Genomic DNA, 19,358 nt, shown 5'->3' on the forward strand with positions numbered 1-19,358 from the left:
CTTCATAGATTCTGTTACATTATTGGGTAACATAGAGCAATGGCGCCATTTTCCATTGGCAGAGTCACTCGCGGGCTCTTTTGATTGGCTCTCGACTTCGCAACGCTTTCAACGGCGTGGTCTAGCAACCGGTCGGTTTAAGAGTAACTCAAACGGGAGAAGAGCCCGGTGGTCTATTGTAGGTACGTGTAGCATCTGTTGCTAAGTAATACGACTCTTTTGATGGTTGGTTAATTATCTTGCTTTTTTTTAATAACAAAAAAAAACAACAAATCTTCGCTCGCACTAAAGATTCACACTGATTATACGTTATACACGCTGATATTAAACTAAGCAATTACATGCAGTTTTAGTCTGAATGCGTAACACCTTTCGAAAGCTGCATTAAACATCCTATTACTAATGATTAACCGGGATGTGGTTAAAGTCACGACCCTCACTTGTTGAAAAACAAGCGCCAGACGATTAATACTGGACGAAGCATGCATGTTGAATCCGGTTGACAATGTTCTCCCTGTGCCATCGGGATGAAGTTGATACGCTGCTTATAATTTTTTTTCTGGGCACAAAATAACGTTTCATTATCTATGGCAGAAGGTTATATTATGGTGCTTTAAACCCGGCAAAAACATCTTGAAGATAAATACTGTTTCATAAAGTCTCAAGAGATGCCGTCTAAGCAGAGACTGTTTTGTAGAGACTGTTAACTTTTGTAGGTTCCTGCTGAAAACCCCCTAAATTTCCCTTGGTGGACCAAAGTGTTTTTTTCTGAGTTAGATGTGATGTCATCCAACTTAGTAATTTCGCTTTCGATATTAAAATTCATACAACATGTGCGTTTACTTTATGTGGCGAATTATACTGGAAACAACTATTTAAGAATTAGTGCTATATCATCTGTCACTTAAGGAAGTGGGTGTGTCTTATATAAGTTGACGTTATAGACAACATACAACATCTTTCATTTATTCCTGCAAAGCTTTGGCCTTGGGCGGTTTCTCTTAGTCCCAGTGATCTTTTGCCCTTCGATCGCTGTAGATTTTTGACCCTGCTTAAACTCGGTAACAAATGTGTCTTTGAGTAAATGACGTTAAACCTGACCACTTACGTTAATGATTGTACAGTTAATTGTTAAACATTTATTGAAGGAGCCTCGTAGATTCAGGATATTGTAGTAATTTGTATATGGCCTGTAGAGTAGCTGAAAAAAAAAACATTTCATAATGTAAAAGCGTATTTTAAAAGCATGTTTTATACAATTTCTCAGTTTAAACAAAATTCTACATACCTGAAGGACATAACAAGGTGATTTTCATAAATGTATAGAAGAATCTGGTTCTTTTACACATTAATTGCTGTATACTCAGACTAGAAAAAATGTCAACCTTTGATGTGTAGCTTTTGGTAGCATAAGCTTGTCTGCCCACCTTGGCAGAAATCAGCTTGGTCTCTCCCACAGAACGACGAGGCTGTGAGATAAACCTGCCAACTGACTAACTGTGACATGGAGAAAAATAGCGCCAATGGTGAGTTCAGTTTTTGTGACTGTGATGGCGGTGTTGTGGTGCTTTTCATGTCTTGCATGTAGAACCAGTAAATAAAAGATGTATTGATATCTATAATAGGGTGATGGTGGTGCCTCACACCTTTGTGCCCTGGGTTCGAGTCTCCGCCAGACTGCCATGTGCATGGATGGAGTTTGCATGTTGTCCCCGTGTTGTTGTGGGGTTTTCTCCATGTAGTCTGGTTTCCCCCCACAGTCCAAAGACAAGCTGAGGGCGGTTGCAGTTGCCAAATTGCCTGTAGGTGCGAATGGTGTGTGAGTGAATGGTGTGTGAGTGAATGGTGTATGTGTGTGTGAGTGTGAGTGAGTGGTGTGTGAGTGTGAGTGAATGGTGTGTGAGTGTGCCCTGTGATGGGTTGGCGCCCCATCCTGGGTTGTTCCCTGCCTTACGCCTGCAGTCTCATAGATAGGCTCCGGCCCCCCTGTGACCCTGATTTGGATAAGCAGTTACAGAAAATGGATGGATGGATATTTATAACAACAAACAGTGATGTGTCCTGAGAGATGAGTGCATTCCCTGCGAGAGCATTTCCTAAGAATATTAGGTAATTTAGTTCTGCTTGTGAATGGATGGCTGCCTCTGTTTTGCCTGACAAAGGTGATAATTAGTGTTCTGTTGGGAGGAAGGAGCTTGTTAGCAAAGGGGGGGTGTCAGTCTGGCTTGCATAGAGCTCGTTTGTTGCAAACGAGCTCTATGTTCGAATATACTTTTTTGCAGGTATAAACTCAGGCAAACTTAGCAGATTAATTTTAAGGGCAGCATTTGGGTCTTACGGAGGATCCGTGTCAAATTGATAATTGGCCAAACTCCAGAATCGCAGTGCATGGATGTAACACGCTCAGCTGTTTTGGCCAGTGAAATGAACCTGCTAGTGCTGGCTTCTCAGCCACTCCTCTGGGCACGACAGCCGGTCAGCGCTGCCGTTTGTCCGCAGATGCTCAGGCGGAGCTGGAGTCCGTGGAGTCGGAGCTGGTGGTGGTGGAGCAGCAGATAGCGGAGCTGCTGGAGCGGCAGTCAGATCTGAACTCCAGGAAGAGTCAGCTGCTCAAGCGGCTGAAGCAGGCCTCTAACTCCGCCCAGCCCTCGGGCTCCGCCCACTCACAAGGGTCTGGCAGAACCAAGCAGGATCTGAAGCGCTATGAGGGCACAGGTAACACACACACACATACAAAGGCGGCTCATACCTACTTATCAGATGGATTTGCGTTCAGCATACCCTCGCTCTTATGAAATTCAGATGGCAGAAGTAAAGTTTCTTTGAAAGCCTCCTGCGATTCCCAGATTGGCCGTGTCTCCATTCCCAGATTTCACATGGTTCAAGGAAGTGCGGCTCCAGCTCTCGGGGACATTTCACCTTACCAAGTTCCGGCCGCTGCAGCTGAAGGCCATCAACCTCACCATGTCCGGGAAAGACGTCTTCCTGGTGATGCCCACGGGTGGAGGAAAGAGCTTGTGTTACCAGCTGCCGGCTGTCTGCTCTGGAGGTGCTGCCGGCCTGCTACATGCAGTCTACATTAGTATTATGGGGTGGTATGTTGCTCAGTGGGTTGGGCTGCTGTGGCTGTGATGGGAAGGTTGTTGGTTCAAATCCCAGTGATGTCACCATTGGGCTCTTGTGACAGGCTAACCCCGCTTTATCAATTGTGTATTGCTTTGGATAAAACTACATAAAGTAATATACACTACCAGTCAAAAGTTTTTGCAAATGTAGAAAATCTTAGTGTATGGAAAACTTTTGACTGGTAGTGTGATGTAGTATAAGTTTCCTTATCTAATTAGTTATCTAATGCGGATGCTCCATCACTGCCCTTCAGAACCCTATTTGTGTACATAAACACACCATCACAGATGTCATTTTCTCTCACAGATACACACTTGAATAAATGTTACATTTATGTAGCACTTTTCAACACTCCCAAAGCACTTTACAGAACCAATGGGGAGCCTCTTCAGCCGCCACCACCTGGATGATGCCATGGCAGCTATTCTGCGCCAGTACGCTCACCACGCAGTAGCTAAGGTGGTGAAGGGGCAGGACTGAATTCACCAGTTAGATATAGGGGATGATTTATGAGGCTGGATTTGTTAGGGCTACAGTGGGCATTTTTAGCCTGGATCTCAGGGTACCACCCCTAGCCCAGGGGTCTTTTATGACCTCAGAGAGTCTGGATCTCGGTTTTATGTCTCATCCGAAGGACGGATTTTTACAGCACAGTATCCCCATCACTGCACTGGGATCCACACAGACCACAGGATGGGCTCCCCTGTCGGCCACAGTGTCCCCATCACTACACTGGGACATTGGGATCCACACTGACCACAGGATGGGCTCCCCTGTCGGCCACAGTGTCCCCATCACTACACTGGGACATTGGGATCCACACTGACCACAGGATGGGCTCCCCTATTGGCCACAGTGTCCCCGTCACTGCACTGGGGCACTGGGATCCACACTGACCATAGGATGGGCTCCCCTGTTGTCCACAATGTCCTCATCACTGCACTGGGACACTGGGATCCACACTGACCACAGGATGGGTTCCCCTATTGGCCACAGTGTCCCCATCACTGCACTGGGGCACTGGGATCCACACTGACCACAGGATGGGCTCCCCTGTTGGCCACAGTGTCCCCGTCACTGCACTGGGGCACTGGGATCCACACTGACCATAGGATGGGCTCCCCTGTTGTCCACAATGTCCTCATCACTGCACTGGGACACTGGGATCCACACTGACCATAGGATGGGCTCCCCTGTCGGCCACAGTGTCCCCATCACTACACTGGGACATTGGGATCCACACTGACCACAGGATGGGCTCCCCTATTGGCCACAGTGTCCCCGTCACTGCACTGGGGCACTGGGATCCACACTGACCATAGGATGGGCTCCCCTGTTGTCCACAATGTCCTCATCACTGCACTGGGACACTGGGATCCACACTGACCACAGGATGGGTTCCCCTATTGGCCACAGTGTCCCCATCACTGCACTGGGGCACTGGGATCCACACTGACCACAGGATGGGCTCCCCTGTTGGCCACAGTGTCCCCGTCACTGCACTGGGGCACTGGGATCCACACTGACCATAGGATGGGCTCCCCTGTTGTCCACAATGTCCTCATCACTGCACTGGGACACTGGGATCCACACTGACCACAGGATGGGTTCCCCTATTGGCCACAGTGTCCCCATCACTGCACTGGGGCATTGAGATCCACACTGACCACAGGATGGGCTCCCCTATTGGCCACAGTGTCCCCATCACTGCTCTGGGGCACTGGGATCCACACTGACCACAGGATGGGCTCCCCTATTGTCCACAGTGTCCCCATCACTGCACTGGGGCACTGGGATCCACACTGACCACAGGATGGGCTGACCTGTTGGCCACACCAATACCTCTTCCAGCAGCAACCCAGCTTTCATAGTTGGTCTTCCATCTAGGTACTGGCCAGGCCCAAACCTGCTTAGCTGCTGATGGATTATCTAGTCTGAACTGCAGGTGGTATGGCTGTTGATGTATGCCACTTATGTACAGTCTCCATTATGTAATCTTCTGTGCGTGGGCTATTCCAGGTGATTTGGTACCTTAAATCAGCTGCATCTTTACCACAGGTTTCACTCTGGTGATTGCCCCCTTGGTCTCTCTGATGGAGGATCAGCTCATGTACCTGAAGTCCATCAATGTGCCAGCAGTCACCCTCAATGCCTCCACCAGTAAGGTAGCCTATCCCAGAATTCTGCTGCGTGGACATATACACCCCATCCTGTACACCTTTTCTGCGTTTTCACATTAACGTTGGGGAACATTATCCTGGTTATGTAAAAGCTTTTTGGGTACTTAGAATCTGCAGTGTGTGTTTAGTATGTGGTACCATGTGGTGAATCGTTAGTGTGACTACATAGCGAAACTGCCCACTTGCTTCAGGATGATGCCAAGTCGGTGCTGGCCGGCTTGACGGATAAGGAAACGCCGTTCAAGCTGCTGTATGTGACTCCAGAGAAGATAGCCAAGAGCAAGATGCTGATGTCCAAACTGGAGAAGGCCCACCATGCGGGCAAGCTGGATCGCATCGCTGTGGATGAGGTCCACTGCTGCAGCCAGTGGGGCCATGATTTCAGGCCCGGTTAGTTCGGCTTCCACCGGCAAAACTGACGGGTGGCGTTAAGGTGGCCACATAGTTCAGAATGACATCAGAACTAAATGAAAACGAACATGTCAGCAAGAACAATCTGTCACATATCTAAAACGATGCCACTTCGTTCATTCTCCTTCACGCTTAAAGTCCTACAGTTTTCAGAATGTTTTCGATGCAGCAGACGCACAATCTGAGCACAGATACATGTATGCTTGCCTACAGTTTCTACCCATGAATTGCAGGTCGTTTGCAGATGTTTAAAATCTCCGCGTGACCTATCATATATTCGGGTGATCACCACTTATTCAACATCATATTTCTAAAACGATATTGATCCCATCAATTTTGGTTGTAATATACAGCTACTTTTAGCCTGGACACAGCTGGTAGATTTACTGAGCATTCAGATTCCTACTGAGGTGTTGTGGATGTAGTTTAATCATTAGATCAATAATGAATGGCACCAAGCAGCCAGGACACAGTTGAGGTCTGTTCTGATGTTATCCGCAGTCTGGATGCATAGTGTGTCACCTATTTGATGCTGATGTCTCTCCTTTGGCATAGACTACAAGCTCTTGGGAATCCTGAAGCGCCAGTTTCCCCAGGTGCCGCTGATCGGACTGACGGCCACTGCCACCAGCAACCTGCTGCAGGACTGCCAGAAGATCCTGAACGTGCCAGAGCCCGTCACCCTCACCGCGTCCTTCAACAGGACCAACCTCTACTACGAGGTGATGTCAGCCCCACGGCCATCTTAAACACACCTGTCGGCTAACTGACAGCTTTCACCTAAGTGTAACACAGTGTTTGCCAATCCGGTCCTCGGTGACCACCGGACGGTCTATGCTTTTGGTCCCTTCCCACTCCTTGCCAGACAGTCCTCATTTTTGCTCCTCCTGGTGCCCGAGGACTGGTTTTAGAAACACTGGTGTAACACCAAGTTCCCCCACCAGGAGGAGATGTAACAATTAAATCAGCCCCCCCCCACTGACTTCAGTACAATTAAGGGAGGTTTAAATGTAATATCAGGTGTCCTAGCCACTAATATTCAATCTGAAATGTGATTGGAAATGGTTAGGTTATTACACAAGTTAGTAATTCTATATTCTAATATAACTAATTAGCTTGATTTTTAAATCTTTTTTTTAACTTTGGGACAATTCATTGTACAGTTAGGTACATAATTATTTGGACACTGATGCAAGTTTTGTTATTTTACCTGTTTACTGAAACATTTTCAAATTACAGTTATATAATGAATATGGACATAAAGTGCTCTCAGCTTTAATTTCAGGGTATGCACATCCAAATTGGAGGAAGGGTTCAGGAATTATAGCTGCAATGACTGCAATTCCTAATATTTGTATACAATCTCAATTGTTTCATTTCAAATCGAGTGTGGTTGATGTACAAAACCAAAATTATGAAAAATGTGTCACTGTCCAAATATTTTTGTACCTAACTGTATTTTTAATGGGTAAAAATTGCTAATCCCATGATGGGGTTTTGATGATTAAGCTTCAGTGGTAATTCGGAGGAAACATCTACAGCATTGCTGAACCTCTTGTTTTGGTTCAGGTTCGGACTAAACCAGCAGGTCAGGAAGATTCCACTAATGACATAGTGGCCCTGATCAGAGACAGATACACGAACCAGTCAGGTAATATTTAATGTGAAAGGTTTGTGTCCCTGTGAGTCGATTGGTAATGTGGGATAATTAAACATGAATGTCCTCCATATAAAAATCAAAAGGACAAACACTGTTCAGAGATGGACTTATGGCGTAAGGCAGTGTTCCCCATCTCAGTCCTCGGAGACCCTCAGCTCCAGGTAGAGGCAAATATGTGGACTGCTTGTGGGTCCCTAAGGACCAGGTTGGGCCACACTGGTCTAAGGCACACAACCGCCTGAATTGTGTTTCCTCCCCACTCCAGGAATCATTTACGTATTCTCCCAGAAAGATGCAGAAGTGGTTTCAGCAGATCTACAGAAGAAGGGCATTGCCGCCCAGCCATATCACGCCAACATGGCACCAGAGGACAAATCCAGGGTGCACCAGCATTGGATGGCCAACAAGATCCAGGTGTGTTTTAAGTGTGAGGGTGGAGGTTGGGGGCTGTATTCCAGACGCCCTGCCAAGGTGGGTTATGAGAAAACGTTTTGCTGAGGTGGGTGTCCAACCAGGTGGTGGTGGCGACCGTGGCGTTTGGGATGGGCATAGACAAGGCTGACGTCAGGTTCGTCATTCACCATTCCATCAGCAAGTCCATGGAGAACTACTACCAGGAGAGCGGCCGGGCAGGTATGGCACCGGTGACCTCGTGACTGCATGCTGCCACCTTCAGGTGGCATCCCTGTGCTCACTCTTCTGCATTCTTGTGTTCAGGACGGGACGGGAAGCCCGCGGACTGCATCCTGTACTCCGGTTTTGCGGATGTCTTTAGGAGTAGCACTATGGTTGTCATGGAGAACGTTGGCCAGCAGAAGCTCATGCAGATGGTGGCGTATTGCCAGAACTGGGATAGGTAATGCAGGCTTCGGCCACAATATCTTCAAAGCCATACTTTGAAGTGTAAAGTCTAGGGGTGCACCGATCACGTTAATTTGAGGGGATCAGAAATCGACCATATTCCCATGAGATCCACCGATCTTAGTTATATGCTTTTAACTCTTTGGGGTCGAGTATGTCGTCGACGACATCGCGTACTTTTCGCGTCTATTTCAGTTTATAAATATCTCGCTGAAATCTTAATGTATAATCATGAAAAAAACGCTGGCTAAATCCGTAATCTGTCTTCTTTTCAAAACGTCCATTGTCGGAAGTATTAAAGTTTTAAAAATTAGGTTAAATCGGCAAAAAAGTAAACCATGTCATCTTACTTTGTTTTACCTGCATCGGGGGCGTGTAGTACCGCTCTCACCCGAAGATCGCTATTCGCATTCTAAATAGCCGCATTAGTGCGTATTCAAATCGCATTCGCATGGTAATTTGATTAACAGCGCAAAGGTGAAACGCGATCCAGATACATCCCCTTCAGCGCCATAAAAGGGGGTTGGGGACGTGGCCAGGTGACAATGGCTCATTCATACACATGAAAGTTGCTACATATTCAATGAAAGGAGCCAGAAATAGTTACATGAGTTAGGTTTTTCTTATTTATTTATCCAAATTAATGTTGCATCTACACCATTTAGTCATCTTCATGTAGCCAAGACTTTGGTGATCAGATATCTGGGATCAAAACAAACTGCCAGCATTGCTTACTATGTACTTTTATAATGTTTCTGCAAGTGTTCCAAACTGCATTTTGCAATGTCTATACTTTGATGTCAAATTTCAAACTTAACAAAAATCTGACATATTTACAATATATTTTAAAATAAAGATGAGTGTAATGGCAAAACAAATATATAAGAAATAATTTATTTGCCATGAATTAAGTGTGATGAAATGTGTGATCATGCCCCAGTCAGTGAAAGTGTGTTTCCTACCCCTAGGCCCCAGAGGGTTAAATCAGCCTTTTCTCCCATTCCCGAGAGAGGTGCAGTGCAGGCTGCCTCCCTCCCTATTTTTTGGACAAGTGTGTCATAACAGCTATATATATATATATTTTTTACAAAATTAGAGAAATTAAAGTCTGGAAGAAAAAATATGATTTTGTAGTTCAAACAGCAATGCTCATTTATATGTTCGTTTATATTTGAGGACACTACCTCATGTTTTGTGAGTATTCATATCAATTTACTCAATAAAAATGGAAACATTGAAGATGTCGGGTGTCTTTTAGTTATGAAAGAAACAAGATCGGCAAAAAAAAATCGAGATCGGCAGGTAAGGTTGCCTAAGGATCGGTGATCGTTGATCGGCCAGAAAACTGCAATCGGTGCACCCCTAGTAAAGTCGGTTCCTCATTGAATGAAGGCAGTCCAAGGTCAGGCACCAATAGGACTGCAGACATGTTCCTCATGTACTCCTTAACCTTCACCTGTTAGAGGGCCAAAATGTGATAGGAACTTTGGAGTCCTACATACCTCCTCCCAGGAACTCTCTCTTTTACTGTTGCACAGATGCCGCCGTAAGGTGATGGCTGCTCATTTTGATGAGGTCTGGGACGACAAGGGCTGCAATGGAATGTGCGATATTTGTCGCCATGGAAATGGTAAGTGTCGGTACAGCTTCCAGCTAGTTCACCAAGAGACTGTCTGCACTGTACAGATATACTGTCCTTCCCACCCACTGTTAAGTCAACGTATAATTCCTATGTATGACCTCTGTGGTCTCTCGCCACTCCAGATTGCATCACATCAGACATCACGCAACACGCCCGAGAGGTGGTGCGGATTGTGGAGCTTTCTACTGCCGCAGATGAGAAGATGACGCCCCTGAAGGTGATAGATGCCTGGATGGGGAAGGGTCCCAGCAAGCAGCGTAAGATGATCCAGATGACCATGCTGTCCCGCCCAGTGGTGGAATCCATCCTCATCCATCTGCTGCTGCAGGGATACTTCAGGTATCTGCCGCTATAGCGTCACTCATTCCAAACCTGGTTTGAAAGGACTGTCCAGTTAACATATTCTTTCTGCTGCCCCCCCCCCCCCCCCCCATTACCTCATAAAGTGAGGACTTCAGCTTCACCCCCTACACCACTTACTTCTACCTGAAGCTGGGTAGCAAGGCTCCGCTGCTGAAGAACGATAAGCACACTGTCAAAATGAAAATGAGGACGACTCCAGCCGGGGACGAGCAAGTGCGTCACGTTTGATATTCTGTGTGGCTGTTCCTGTCTTCTTGCCGATTAACTTCCTGTCTAATCTCTCATGTTCTTGTGTATCTCCATATTCCTCATTGCTCCTCAGACTGCAATATTTCTGACTGGATCTCTCTTTAGTTGGTTGGCGTTACAGCCTTCCATTCAAACTCCTCTCTCTTCCTTCCTAATTTCCAGGCTCTGTATTTTCCTTTGTCTTCACTTCTCTTTCCTGCTTTCCAATGCATGCAAGCAACTTTACTTTACCTCCCGTTTGGCCCGGAGTAGCCCGTGAAGGTAGGTCGCTTTGTCTAAGTGGGCCGACGCCTCCCAGAAGCTGCTGTTTTTGTCATGGGTCTCCCGGATCATGCGTTTAATGCACAGAATTTGGATTTTGCATTTTTAAACTCACAATCGTTTGTCCATTGGTACTAACTGAATCACCGCTTGAGTCACGTCACAGTAATGTGATTGGAAATGTAATTTTTTTGTAGGGTGGACAATCGATCTTTAACAATCTAATTAGATTCCATTAGCCTTCATTAGCACTTTAACACAAAACCAATGTGCAGACAACCTTGTTCTAATGGGTGTAACGACGTAGTAATTCAGTGCTGCTTTAGTCCTGGAAAATGCACAAGACGGTGTCTGTCAAAGGTTACTGTGAGCCGGTCCCTAGCCCACCCAGGCCCCAGGTGTCATTAGAAGATGGACATTAGCGTATAATCAGACTGCTAATACAATGACCAGAACCCCCACCCCACCCTCTTAGCGAGTATTTCAAACAGACCGGTACCCCCTCCCCCCTTTCATGTTATCTGCACTGTCACAAATTGACTTTGAAGCCCTTTATTTTGCTGGATGGCAGTTAAGGGTCATTAAGGAATATGAATACTATGGAAAGACTTGATATTTGTGACATTTGGTTCAATAGGACACATTTGTTAGTTTCATTCTGCATAATAAGGGCTCTGGGCCAAATTGCCAGTCTTTCACACCTTGCATCCTAGCAATTTTGTCCCAGTTTTGTGCTGTCAAAAAAACCTAATTATTCTCTATTACTGAATCAATATCATAAGTCAGATTTATGGTTCTGAGGCCGTCACATGCACAGTGACACAGGTCAATGCTCTTCCATTTACTACCATGGAATCAATAGCTATTTTGTCTCTTCACAAAAGCGGAATTACTGTCCAACCAGTTCAGAGTCAGCCACTGGAAATGAAGAAGGGGAAACCCCAGAATAACTGTTTTAAGCTAACATTTAGGAAATGTCAATTTTTTAACTTCGGTTTTTATTTCTTTGCTTTTGAATGACGTGTTGCACCTCATGTACCGTCAAATTCACAAGCCAGCACAGTTCCTAAGACTGCTGACTGTTCGTGGCTCAGCAAATAAGTTTGAGTAAGACGACTGGTTTTTACGCTTTAGCTGTCAAATATGCATGACAGCACTTCCTTGCTTATGAACCTCTTGCTTCCCAAATGCTGCAGTGTAATGTTTTTTTTTTCCCCCCCGGATGTCTTGCCAGTGACCTGGTGCTGCTGCCATCTCAGGTACTCCCACTGATGTTGTTAATGAATTAATGACCAACAGGCAGACCGCGCCTCCAAGGCAAGTGGAGATAGGAATAGAGCACAGGTAAAGCCCAAAGGACGAAAGCGGCCTGGAGACAAGGCCCGAGACCCCATGGCCAAGAAAGCAAACGACGATGTTCTCTGATTCGCCCAGGAGGAGACCTAAAAAAAAGTACAGTTCTGCTACTTGTATTTCTCCCTGGACATTGCATGATGGGATACCATCTAACAGCTTGTCAGAGAGCATATAAAAGCTTGTCAACAAGGGTGTCGCTTTACGTGTCCTGCCCAGAACATGTATCCATAAAGCCATTACCCAGGCATGGTTCCATATGCAAGTGTCCATTCATGGGTAACATACTAACAGTCCTGATTGATTGCACTAATCTCATCGCATAACACCCTGTTGATTTGTTGACGTTCTTTTGTACTGGTCTGACCATTAACTCATTCATCTGCACCGGTCTGACCATTAACTCCCTAACCACTTTTGTTTATTATACTAACCGTGTTACTGCACTGTACGCTCCCCTTGAACCCGATACGGCCCAGTGTGGTCCTGCCATTATGGACCGGGTGGAGGGTGAAGGATCTCTCAAACCCCTGATCCCGACTGATCATTTCTCTTCGTTTGCAGGAGGCTGGGTCCCCGTCCGGATTGCAGACTCCTCCGTCTCCGTCTAGTGGAGACTGCCTTTCACATGGAAACGACAAATTCACCAAGAAATCCAAAAACCAGCAGAATCAGGCCGTAAAACTCAGCGATGAGCAAGAAGGTACAGCTGGCAGGAGCCCTGCCCTGCAGACTGAATTTCACTCCGCTGCTGTAAAGGAGGATGTCAACAAGAAAGCCACAATGGAAATTGATGTAGTAGTACCTTTCAAAAGCAACGGAAAACGTAAGTCGACAACAGCTAAAAAGAAGCAAAGACACCCATCAACTGAAGCAACGGATAGTTTAGGCAGCCCTCCCGTCCACCGGGGGTCAGTAATAGTCAGTGCTCCTTCAGAGGGATCCATCATTTCTGCTGCTGCTGTGGAGGAGCTTTGTCATCTGCGCAGCTACTATGGCAGGCAGCTGCAGCGAATTGACTACATATCCCATGAGCACTTAAACGACAGTGACTCTGCCATAGCAACCTGTACCAAGGGAGCCCTGAGGAGCCTGCGGCTGCCCTGGGGCTCATCCTTTGCAAAGTCCGTACGGAGCCTGTGGACACGAGTCAGCACACGCAGAAGACATCTCATTAGACGGGGACTTTGACACAATCTTTATCCCTATTTATTTGCCTTTTTTCTTGCACTGCTCCAGAATAATAATAGTAATACACTGTCCATTGTTCCTGATGCACAACTGAGTCTGAAATCCTCTTGATTTTCTGTTAAACCCAATCCTAAATTGCTAATTTGTGAATAAAATTTGTTTTTCCCATGTACATGTCAAATGATTATGTAAATAAGAATGTCATTTATCAAATTTTCCTCCTCTCTGAAACCAGAGTGAAATGTCCAAATTAATGCACAAGAATTAGCGGTCATCATGCAATGGGCACAACATCAGTCAAAATAGTCCTCGATGTCGATGTTGGGGTTGAGCAGCTCATCTTTGTAGGCCGTCAGGTCCATGCGGTTCAGCATGAGGTTCTCAAAGGTCTCCTCCAGGTCCGTTTCCCCGATGAGCACGGCGCCTACCATGCGGCCCTCGGCCAGCACCACCTTCACGTACTCGGCGCCGGGGGAGCAGCGCACCAGCAGCTCGTGGTCCTGGCCCAGGCCCTGGGCGTTGAACTTCCCCAGGAGCACTACCTGCATGTAGACAGGAGATGAGGCATCTTCATAGAGGGAATGACCCTGTACAAAGATAATCCTCTCAATCACAGTAGTTAGCGGTTGCAGCATGGCAAGGATAGGCACATCATGAGAGTCTGCACTAACTTATGAAGAGCTGTCTGTAAATCTACTCAGAATTCTGCATTACTATAATGCAATAAGCAGCATCTCACAGCCTCAATACCTATATAGCATGCTAGCATTCAGGTGATAGGCAATGGCTGCCATCTAGTGGCCACAGAGTAACATTTGCATCAGAGTTCAAGGCCATCAGTGTGCGCAGGTGACCTGACAGATCGTCAGTGCTGCAGCATCCAGACTGTGAGTGTCCCCTAACCTTGTAGTTGAAGAACTTAGTGATGTGAGTGAAGAGTTCAAAGCAGAAGTCCAGATCGATGGGCTCATCCAGGACGTCTGCCGCGATACACCGAGCCGCATGCCAGCCCATCTGCCGGGCCTGCGTCCACAAACGCATCTGGTGCCAATCAGAAGACAGCAAGACTAAGTCACCATTACAAAGCAGGGTTCTGCATTGCTCAGTACTGCTCCAATTTGCTGTCAAATTCCTTAAGGTCCTAAGAAGGTTGTCGTAATAATTTCATGATATTCACATACAGACCTACAAAGACAGCCAGTGAAACTGCTGTACCTGTTGCCACAAAGCACTGGTCTCCCAGCATGCCGTGCAAACGTCCCCAGCTGCATACACATTTGCCACTGATGTGCGCATGTGGTCATCCACACTGAGGCCAAGGTCCTCCGCCAATACAAACTGCAGTTAAGGGAGGGGGGGAAATCAACCAATCAAATAATCAGCGAGCCTCAAGATGTGTCGAGCTGTGGTGCTGGCAGTTGTATCATGACACCTACACTGTTGCCACTGAGAAACGGTCCTGTGTTTGGGATGACCCCTGTGGCGCTGACGATGAAGTCACAGCCGTAGGTCTTGCCATTTGTCAACTGGACAAACACCGGCCACGGGCCTGGAAAGCAACGGGAAATGCTGGCTGACTGAACACCTGATTCAGCAGCCATGTCACAAACTGCACCCTCTAATCGGTCCACTCCAGTTACCCACACCCCCAGCCTCACCCATCCTACTGCCCCTGACCAACCCGAGTCTGCCGGCGGCATGCAGCCGGTCTCAGGTGACTGTCCCGATGCTCGCAGTAGGTGCTCCTCAGAGGTGTAGATCATCTGCACCTCACACCGGTACTCAACATGGACTTTGTGGGACACCTACAACCAGGAAATACTCACAGTGTTACACCCCAAAAACACTCCATAAGGAAGGAGTGTCTGAGTCTCATCCCTACACATGCAAGCTTATTCAAATGATCTACAACTGAGTCACCTGAAAAAATAAAGAGACCAGGAACAACAGGAAATTCAAAATGCATATTTCACAGCTGGTCTCACGTTTCGGTCACAACCACAAATTTCCCCTCAGGCATTAATAGATTATATCTCCCTGCACCACTTCATTGACTGCCACTTTAACAAACTCTTGATTTACCTCACAGTTTAATAGTTATTAATCCCACCGCAAGATTTTATTTTCAAAACTTTCATTTCATAGGAATGCACTTAATGGTAGGCTGTGTTAAAATGCGTTGCCATAAATAACCAAAAAACAAGAATGGAAATTGGAAATTCTCACCTGCTGGGCTCCCTGGAGCGTCATATCTGCATGCCAGTCTGGCCCTAGAGCACTGCCCGTGCTTGGAATGGATCGCTCTTCTCGAACACCTTCGTGTGAAGCTTCGGTCACTGACTTGTCGGCTTTCCGCACGGGTAAACACTCATTTACCGCACATCTGTGTATGAACAGTGTGGCGCAGGCATTTGCGTCTGTACCTGCACGGCTGTACGTGGGTGAGGCGTCCTCGGTGGTGTAGCGGGTCCTCTTGCAGGGGCCAGCCCGTTCTGCCTTGTCCGCCTGCAAAGAGGGGATGAGGAACTGCGCGGCACCACCATCGAAGAAGGTATTCCCAATGGCTTTGTCCTTGATCACCCAAATGACCTCACAGCCCTCCACCTCGTACCTGAGCATGGGCACAAGTAGCATGACCACACCTACACACACTTCATTCGCAGTATGGAAATATTATGTGCACATTTTGCGGAGGTATGTACGCATACGGCACAGCAAAGCAACACTGCTATACTCACACGAGCTCCAAAGCAATTCCTCCATTTCCGACAACAATTATTCGTTTTGCTTTTGACAAACGCTTCTGAAAATCCTGGGAAAGAATACGGGAGTGAGCAACTTAATTCTGCATACAATGTAACTGGTGGAATAAGTAACTTAAGCTAACAACTGAAATATAAAAATAATATGCTATTTCCTGGTTTGAAGAGCCGTACAGTAGGATTTTGATAATGTGTTTTATGGTTTGTGTGTATTACAGTCTACCAGCTGACCAGTCAGTGTCATACCTGGGCACTGTCGGTATCTCTGATGCCCAGCACATAGGGGTTGTCCTCAGTCAGCAGCTTGGGCCGCCCCCCGCTGCAGATACACAGTTTGTCATAGTGGAACTCTCTGCCATCTTCGGTCTGTAGTGTCTAAGACGACACAGATGGCTTTTCTCATTAACCAGATCTACCACACTGCAGTGCTTGCAGTTAAGGCACTCTATACTGCTGCATGTTAGGACCACAAGCTTAAACGTGTTGCAGAAAATGTGTAAAATCTGTTTTTCTCTAGTTGCAGCAGGGAGGCCCTGTTTTTATTTCCAATTAGAGTTGTTCCTAAGGACGTTTAGTACAGAAATGTTGGACCCTGAGGTTCTGGTAATTATTCCAAAGCTGTTGACCAAAGGTTCCGCATAAACGTACTCAGGCTAAATGTAATTCATAAAAATGGTCACAAGGAGGAGGGTCGGCATGCTTTGAGATTTGCGATAGACACGCACAGGCCCGTATTCGAACTTAAATTCGCACGTTTAACTGTTATAACAATTAATACACCTACATGCTGCGCTCCTTGTAGTTTTCTTACAGCAGACTGGACCACTTTCAAGTTTGGATATTTTTCTTCTAAGACACTGATTGGCTGTTCTTCAACATTAAAATCTTCGAGCGTTCTGGAGATCTAATGAAAAAATGTATACATACATGAACACAAAATTAGGTGTGCCCTAAACCGGTATTAGATGTACTCAAACTGCTTTAACCAAACATCACCATTGGACAGTATTTGTATACAGTATAAATTGATACAACAGTTGTAATAATAGGATCACTGTGCTTAATAATTAAAAACAGGACCAGTTTGTAAGGGAAATTAAATGGCTTTGCGTAGCAGTGCTGTACATGGTTTGCGGCCAGTTTATTAAGCTCAGATATAGAGTGAACCCCAAAATGGCAAACTTTCAGGACCCAAGCGGTTGTCACCTGTTTGAAGTTGGTAACCGCCTTTATTAAGGGAGCGGCGGTGATGAGAACGATCTCATCCGACGGAAACTGTGACGCAAGCTGAAGGGTAAAGTTCAAAAACCCCGTGAGACTCCTTTATTGAGACACGTGGACAATGCTTCTCAAACAATTGCATCCAAATTATTTTTTTAGCCGCTTCAATCTTTATCTCATCCAAATAATCACTTTACACCATGTTCACATCAGTACGGCCAGTTTCACTGACCTGTTCAGCACACGTTACACCAGCAATGCCACCGCCGACGACCACAAACTTCTTCGTCTTTACCTCAGCTGACATTTCGGGGAAGAAACTAATATAATCGGGTTCTTTTAATACGCTGCCAAACGTCCGAATAAAAGGAAATGAATGGTATGTTCATTTAAGCTCTATTTTACCACTAGGCTCCCTCATCTTGAGGTTTCGTCCGTCTCCAAAGGGGATTGCGTATAAACACTTCACTACGGCACCCGACGAAGGTCAAATTACACCTGTCAACTCGAATGAAAAGCGATTTAAAATTTGGTAAATGGCGTTCGCGGTTTATAAAAGACATACAGTGTTGGGGAAGTTGCTCGATGAGGTAAACGCTTACAAACAGAGGTGGAAAGTTCAGCTCCAGAAAGTACAAATCCAGACCAAGGTTTTGTTTCAACCAACCAGTTTAGTATTCTGTGTCTCTTTATGGGCAACTGGTTGGTTGAAACAAAACCTTGGTCTGGATTTGTGCTTTCTGGACCAGAACTTCCCACCTATGTCTGTAATGGATGAGTAACTTCCTCAACATTGGCGGCATAATAGTAAGGTTTTAAAATCTGTTTTGTAAGAGAGTAATAAACCACATATTTTGCATCAGAATTTCTCTAAATGTTTTCATAAATGCCTAACTTACCTCTAACCGAGTGAATGCAGACAGCTAAATTCCGTCACCCAAACGACGGTATGGATATGTAAGGGCGTACTGTGTCATAAGCGCCACTTGCGTTACCCGTTCCTCTAGCAGGTCTCTGTCCTTTTTAGAGCCGATGGTCACCTGGTAATAAATGGTAATAAGTAACTGACAATAAATTACAGGCGAACCTCCGAAAATAAAACCATAAACACGGGAAAGACTCCCATAAAAACTCAGAAGCAGGGGGTAGGACGTCTCATCACCGCTTGTGGCTCCCAATCTGTCACACAGGCTCCATTGTAACAGCCATGGAAGTTTCAATTACGGTCCCTTGGATTGGATACAAACTTATAATATTTGACAGTGCTCTTTTCAGAACGGGTTGATTTGATAGTCTCCGCCATAGAGCACCAGCGATATAAATGCAGAACAGTCAAAGAAAGAAAACTCGCAATTGTGGAAAGGAGAATGTCAATGAGGGGCACATACACATTACTGTAACTGGTGCTATTTCAAGAAGTGTAATAAAGAAATTTTAAGAAGCTAGCTACAATAATTTGGATATATCTGGCAGTGGTTATTTGGGTTTCTTAAAGATATTGCACATATGGCACAGTGCCAGGTGTTTACAACAGAAGCTGGTGAGGAAATAAATTCTTCTCTGGTGTATGGAATAAAGAGCTGCCGGTGAGGTGATGTTGTTACCCAGAGTGCTACCTCTGTTAGCTCTGGGAAAGGCTTGGATTCTCCCAGTGCTCGGGTCTTTAATTTAGGCCAGTGTACGATTACACTGTATGCGGAAATGGAAGTATAGGCTCTTACATTCGCTGCTAAATTAATTACAACATGCCATATTAATTATGAAATGTGATAAATGGCATGTGTTCTGACGCAAATTGACTTTAGATCCACAGACTGGTAAAGTGGTAATAACCACAGCGGTCTTTATGCATCAAGCATTAAAATTACCCTGGACAGGCAAAGTGACCTTTCACCTTCCCATTATGCTGTTCATATGCGCACCAGAACGTGATGGGTCTCAGCCATATCAGTTATTGACATTCGCCACCAGTATGGTGGTCATCTCCATTGTGCTCCAATAAACTGATGACAGGCTCTAAAATTGCTCGACACGCCTGGATTAAAAGAGGATTCATCTGACACGGAGCCGCATGCTGG

General features: G+C 45.9%; 2 protein-coding genes across 5 annotated transcripts; one reads left to right on the forward strand and one right to left on the reverse strand.

The window, feature by feature from the left end:
• Positions 1-96: 96 nt before the first annotated feature.
• On the forward strand, positions 97-13,465 carry recql (RecQ helicase-like). 4 transcript variants are annotated; one of them, XM_023816762.2, is made up of 16 exons: positions 97-182; positions 1,460-1,526; positions 2,500-2,715; positions 2,870-3,049; positions 5,185-5,291; positions 5,498-5,696; positions 6,273-6,439; positions 7,287-7,368; positions 7,643-7,791; positions 7,893-8,010; positions 8,095-8,233; positions 9,777-9,868; positions 10,003-10,219; positions 10,327-10,456; positions 12,053-12,205; positions 12,671-12,809. In XM_023816762.2, exons 2-15 carry the CDS (start codon positions 1,505-1,507, stop codon positions 12,176-12,178), a joined length of 1,944 nt encoding a protein of 647 aa, XP_023672530.2. In that variant the 5' UTR covers positions 97-182; positions 1,460-1,504; the 3' UTR covers positions 12,179-12,205; positions 12,671-12,809. The 4 variants fall into 4 exon arrangements, with proteins under 4 accessions (XP_023672530.2, XP_023672527.2, XP_072565745.1 ...); XM_023816759.2 differs by lacking the exon at positions 12,053-12,205 and having other exon boundaries at positions 12,671-13,465; XM_072709644.1 differs by lacking the exon at positions 12,053-12,205 and having other exon boundaries at positions 158-178; positions 12,671-13,465.
• On the reverse strand, positions 13,293-17,878 carry pyroxd1 (pyridine nucleotide-disulphide oxidoreductase domain 1). The gene is made up of 12 exons (XM_023816790.2): positions 17,513-17,878; positions 17,266-17,346; positions 16,844-16,963; positions 16,306-16,434; positions 16,036-16,109; positions 15,721-15,908; positions 15,524-15,612; positions 14,979-15,102; positions 14,734-14,846; positions 14,513-14,635; positions 14,201-14,338; positions 13,293-13,839 (listed from the first exon to the last, which is right to left on the reverse strand). The coding sequence occupies exons 1-12, from the start codon at positions 17,585-17,587 to the stop codon at positions 13,591-13,593; spliced, it is 1,503 nt and encodes a 500-aa protein (XP_023672558.2). The 5' UTR covers positions 17,588-17,878; the 3' UTR covers positions 13,293-13,590.
• Positions 17,879-19,358: the final 1,480 nt, after the last annotated feature.

The sequence above is a fragment of the Paramormyrops kingsleyae genome, chromosome 1 (assembly GCF_048594095.1).
Source record: "Paramormyrops kingsleyae isolate MSU_618 chromosome 1, PKINGS_0.4, whole genome shotgun sequence".
Lineage (NCBI taxonomy): Eukaryota > Metazoa > Chordata > Actinopteri > Osteoglossiformes > Mormyridae > Paramormyrops > Paramormyrops kingsleyae.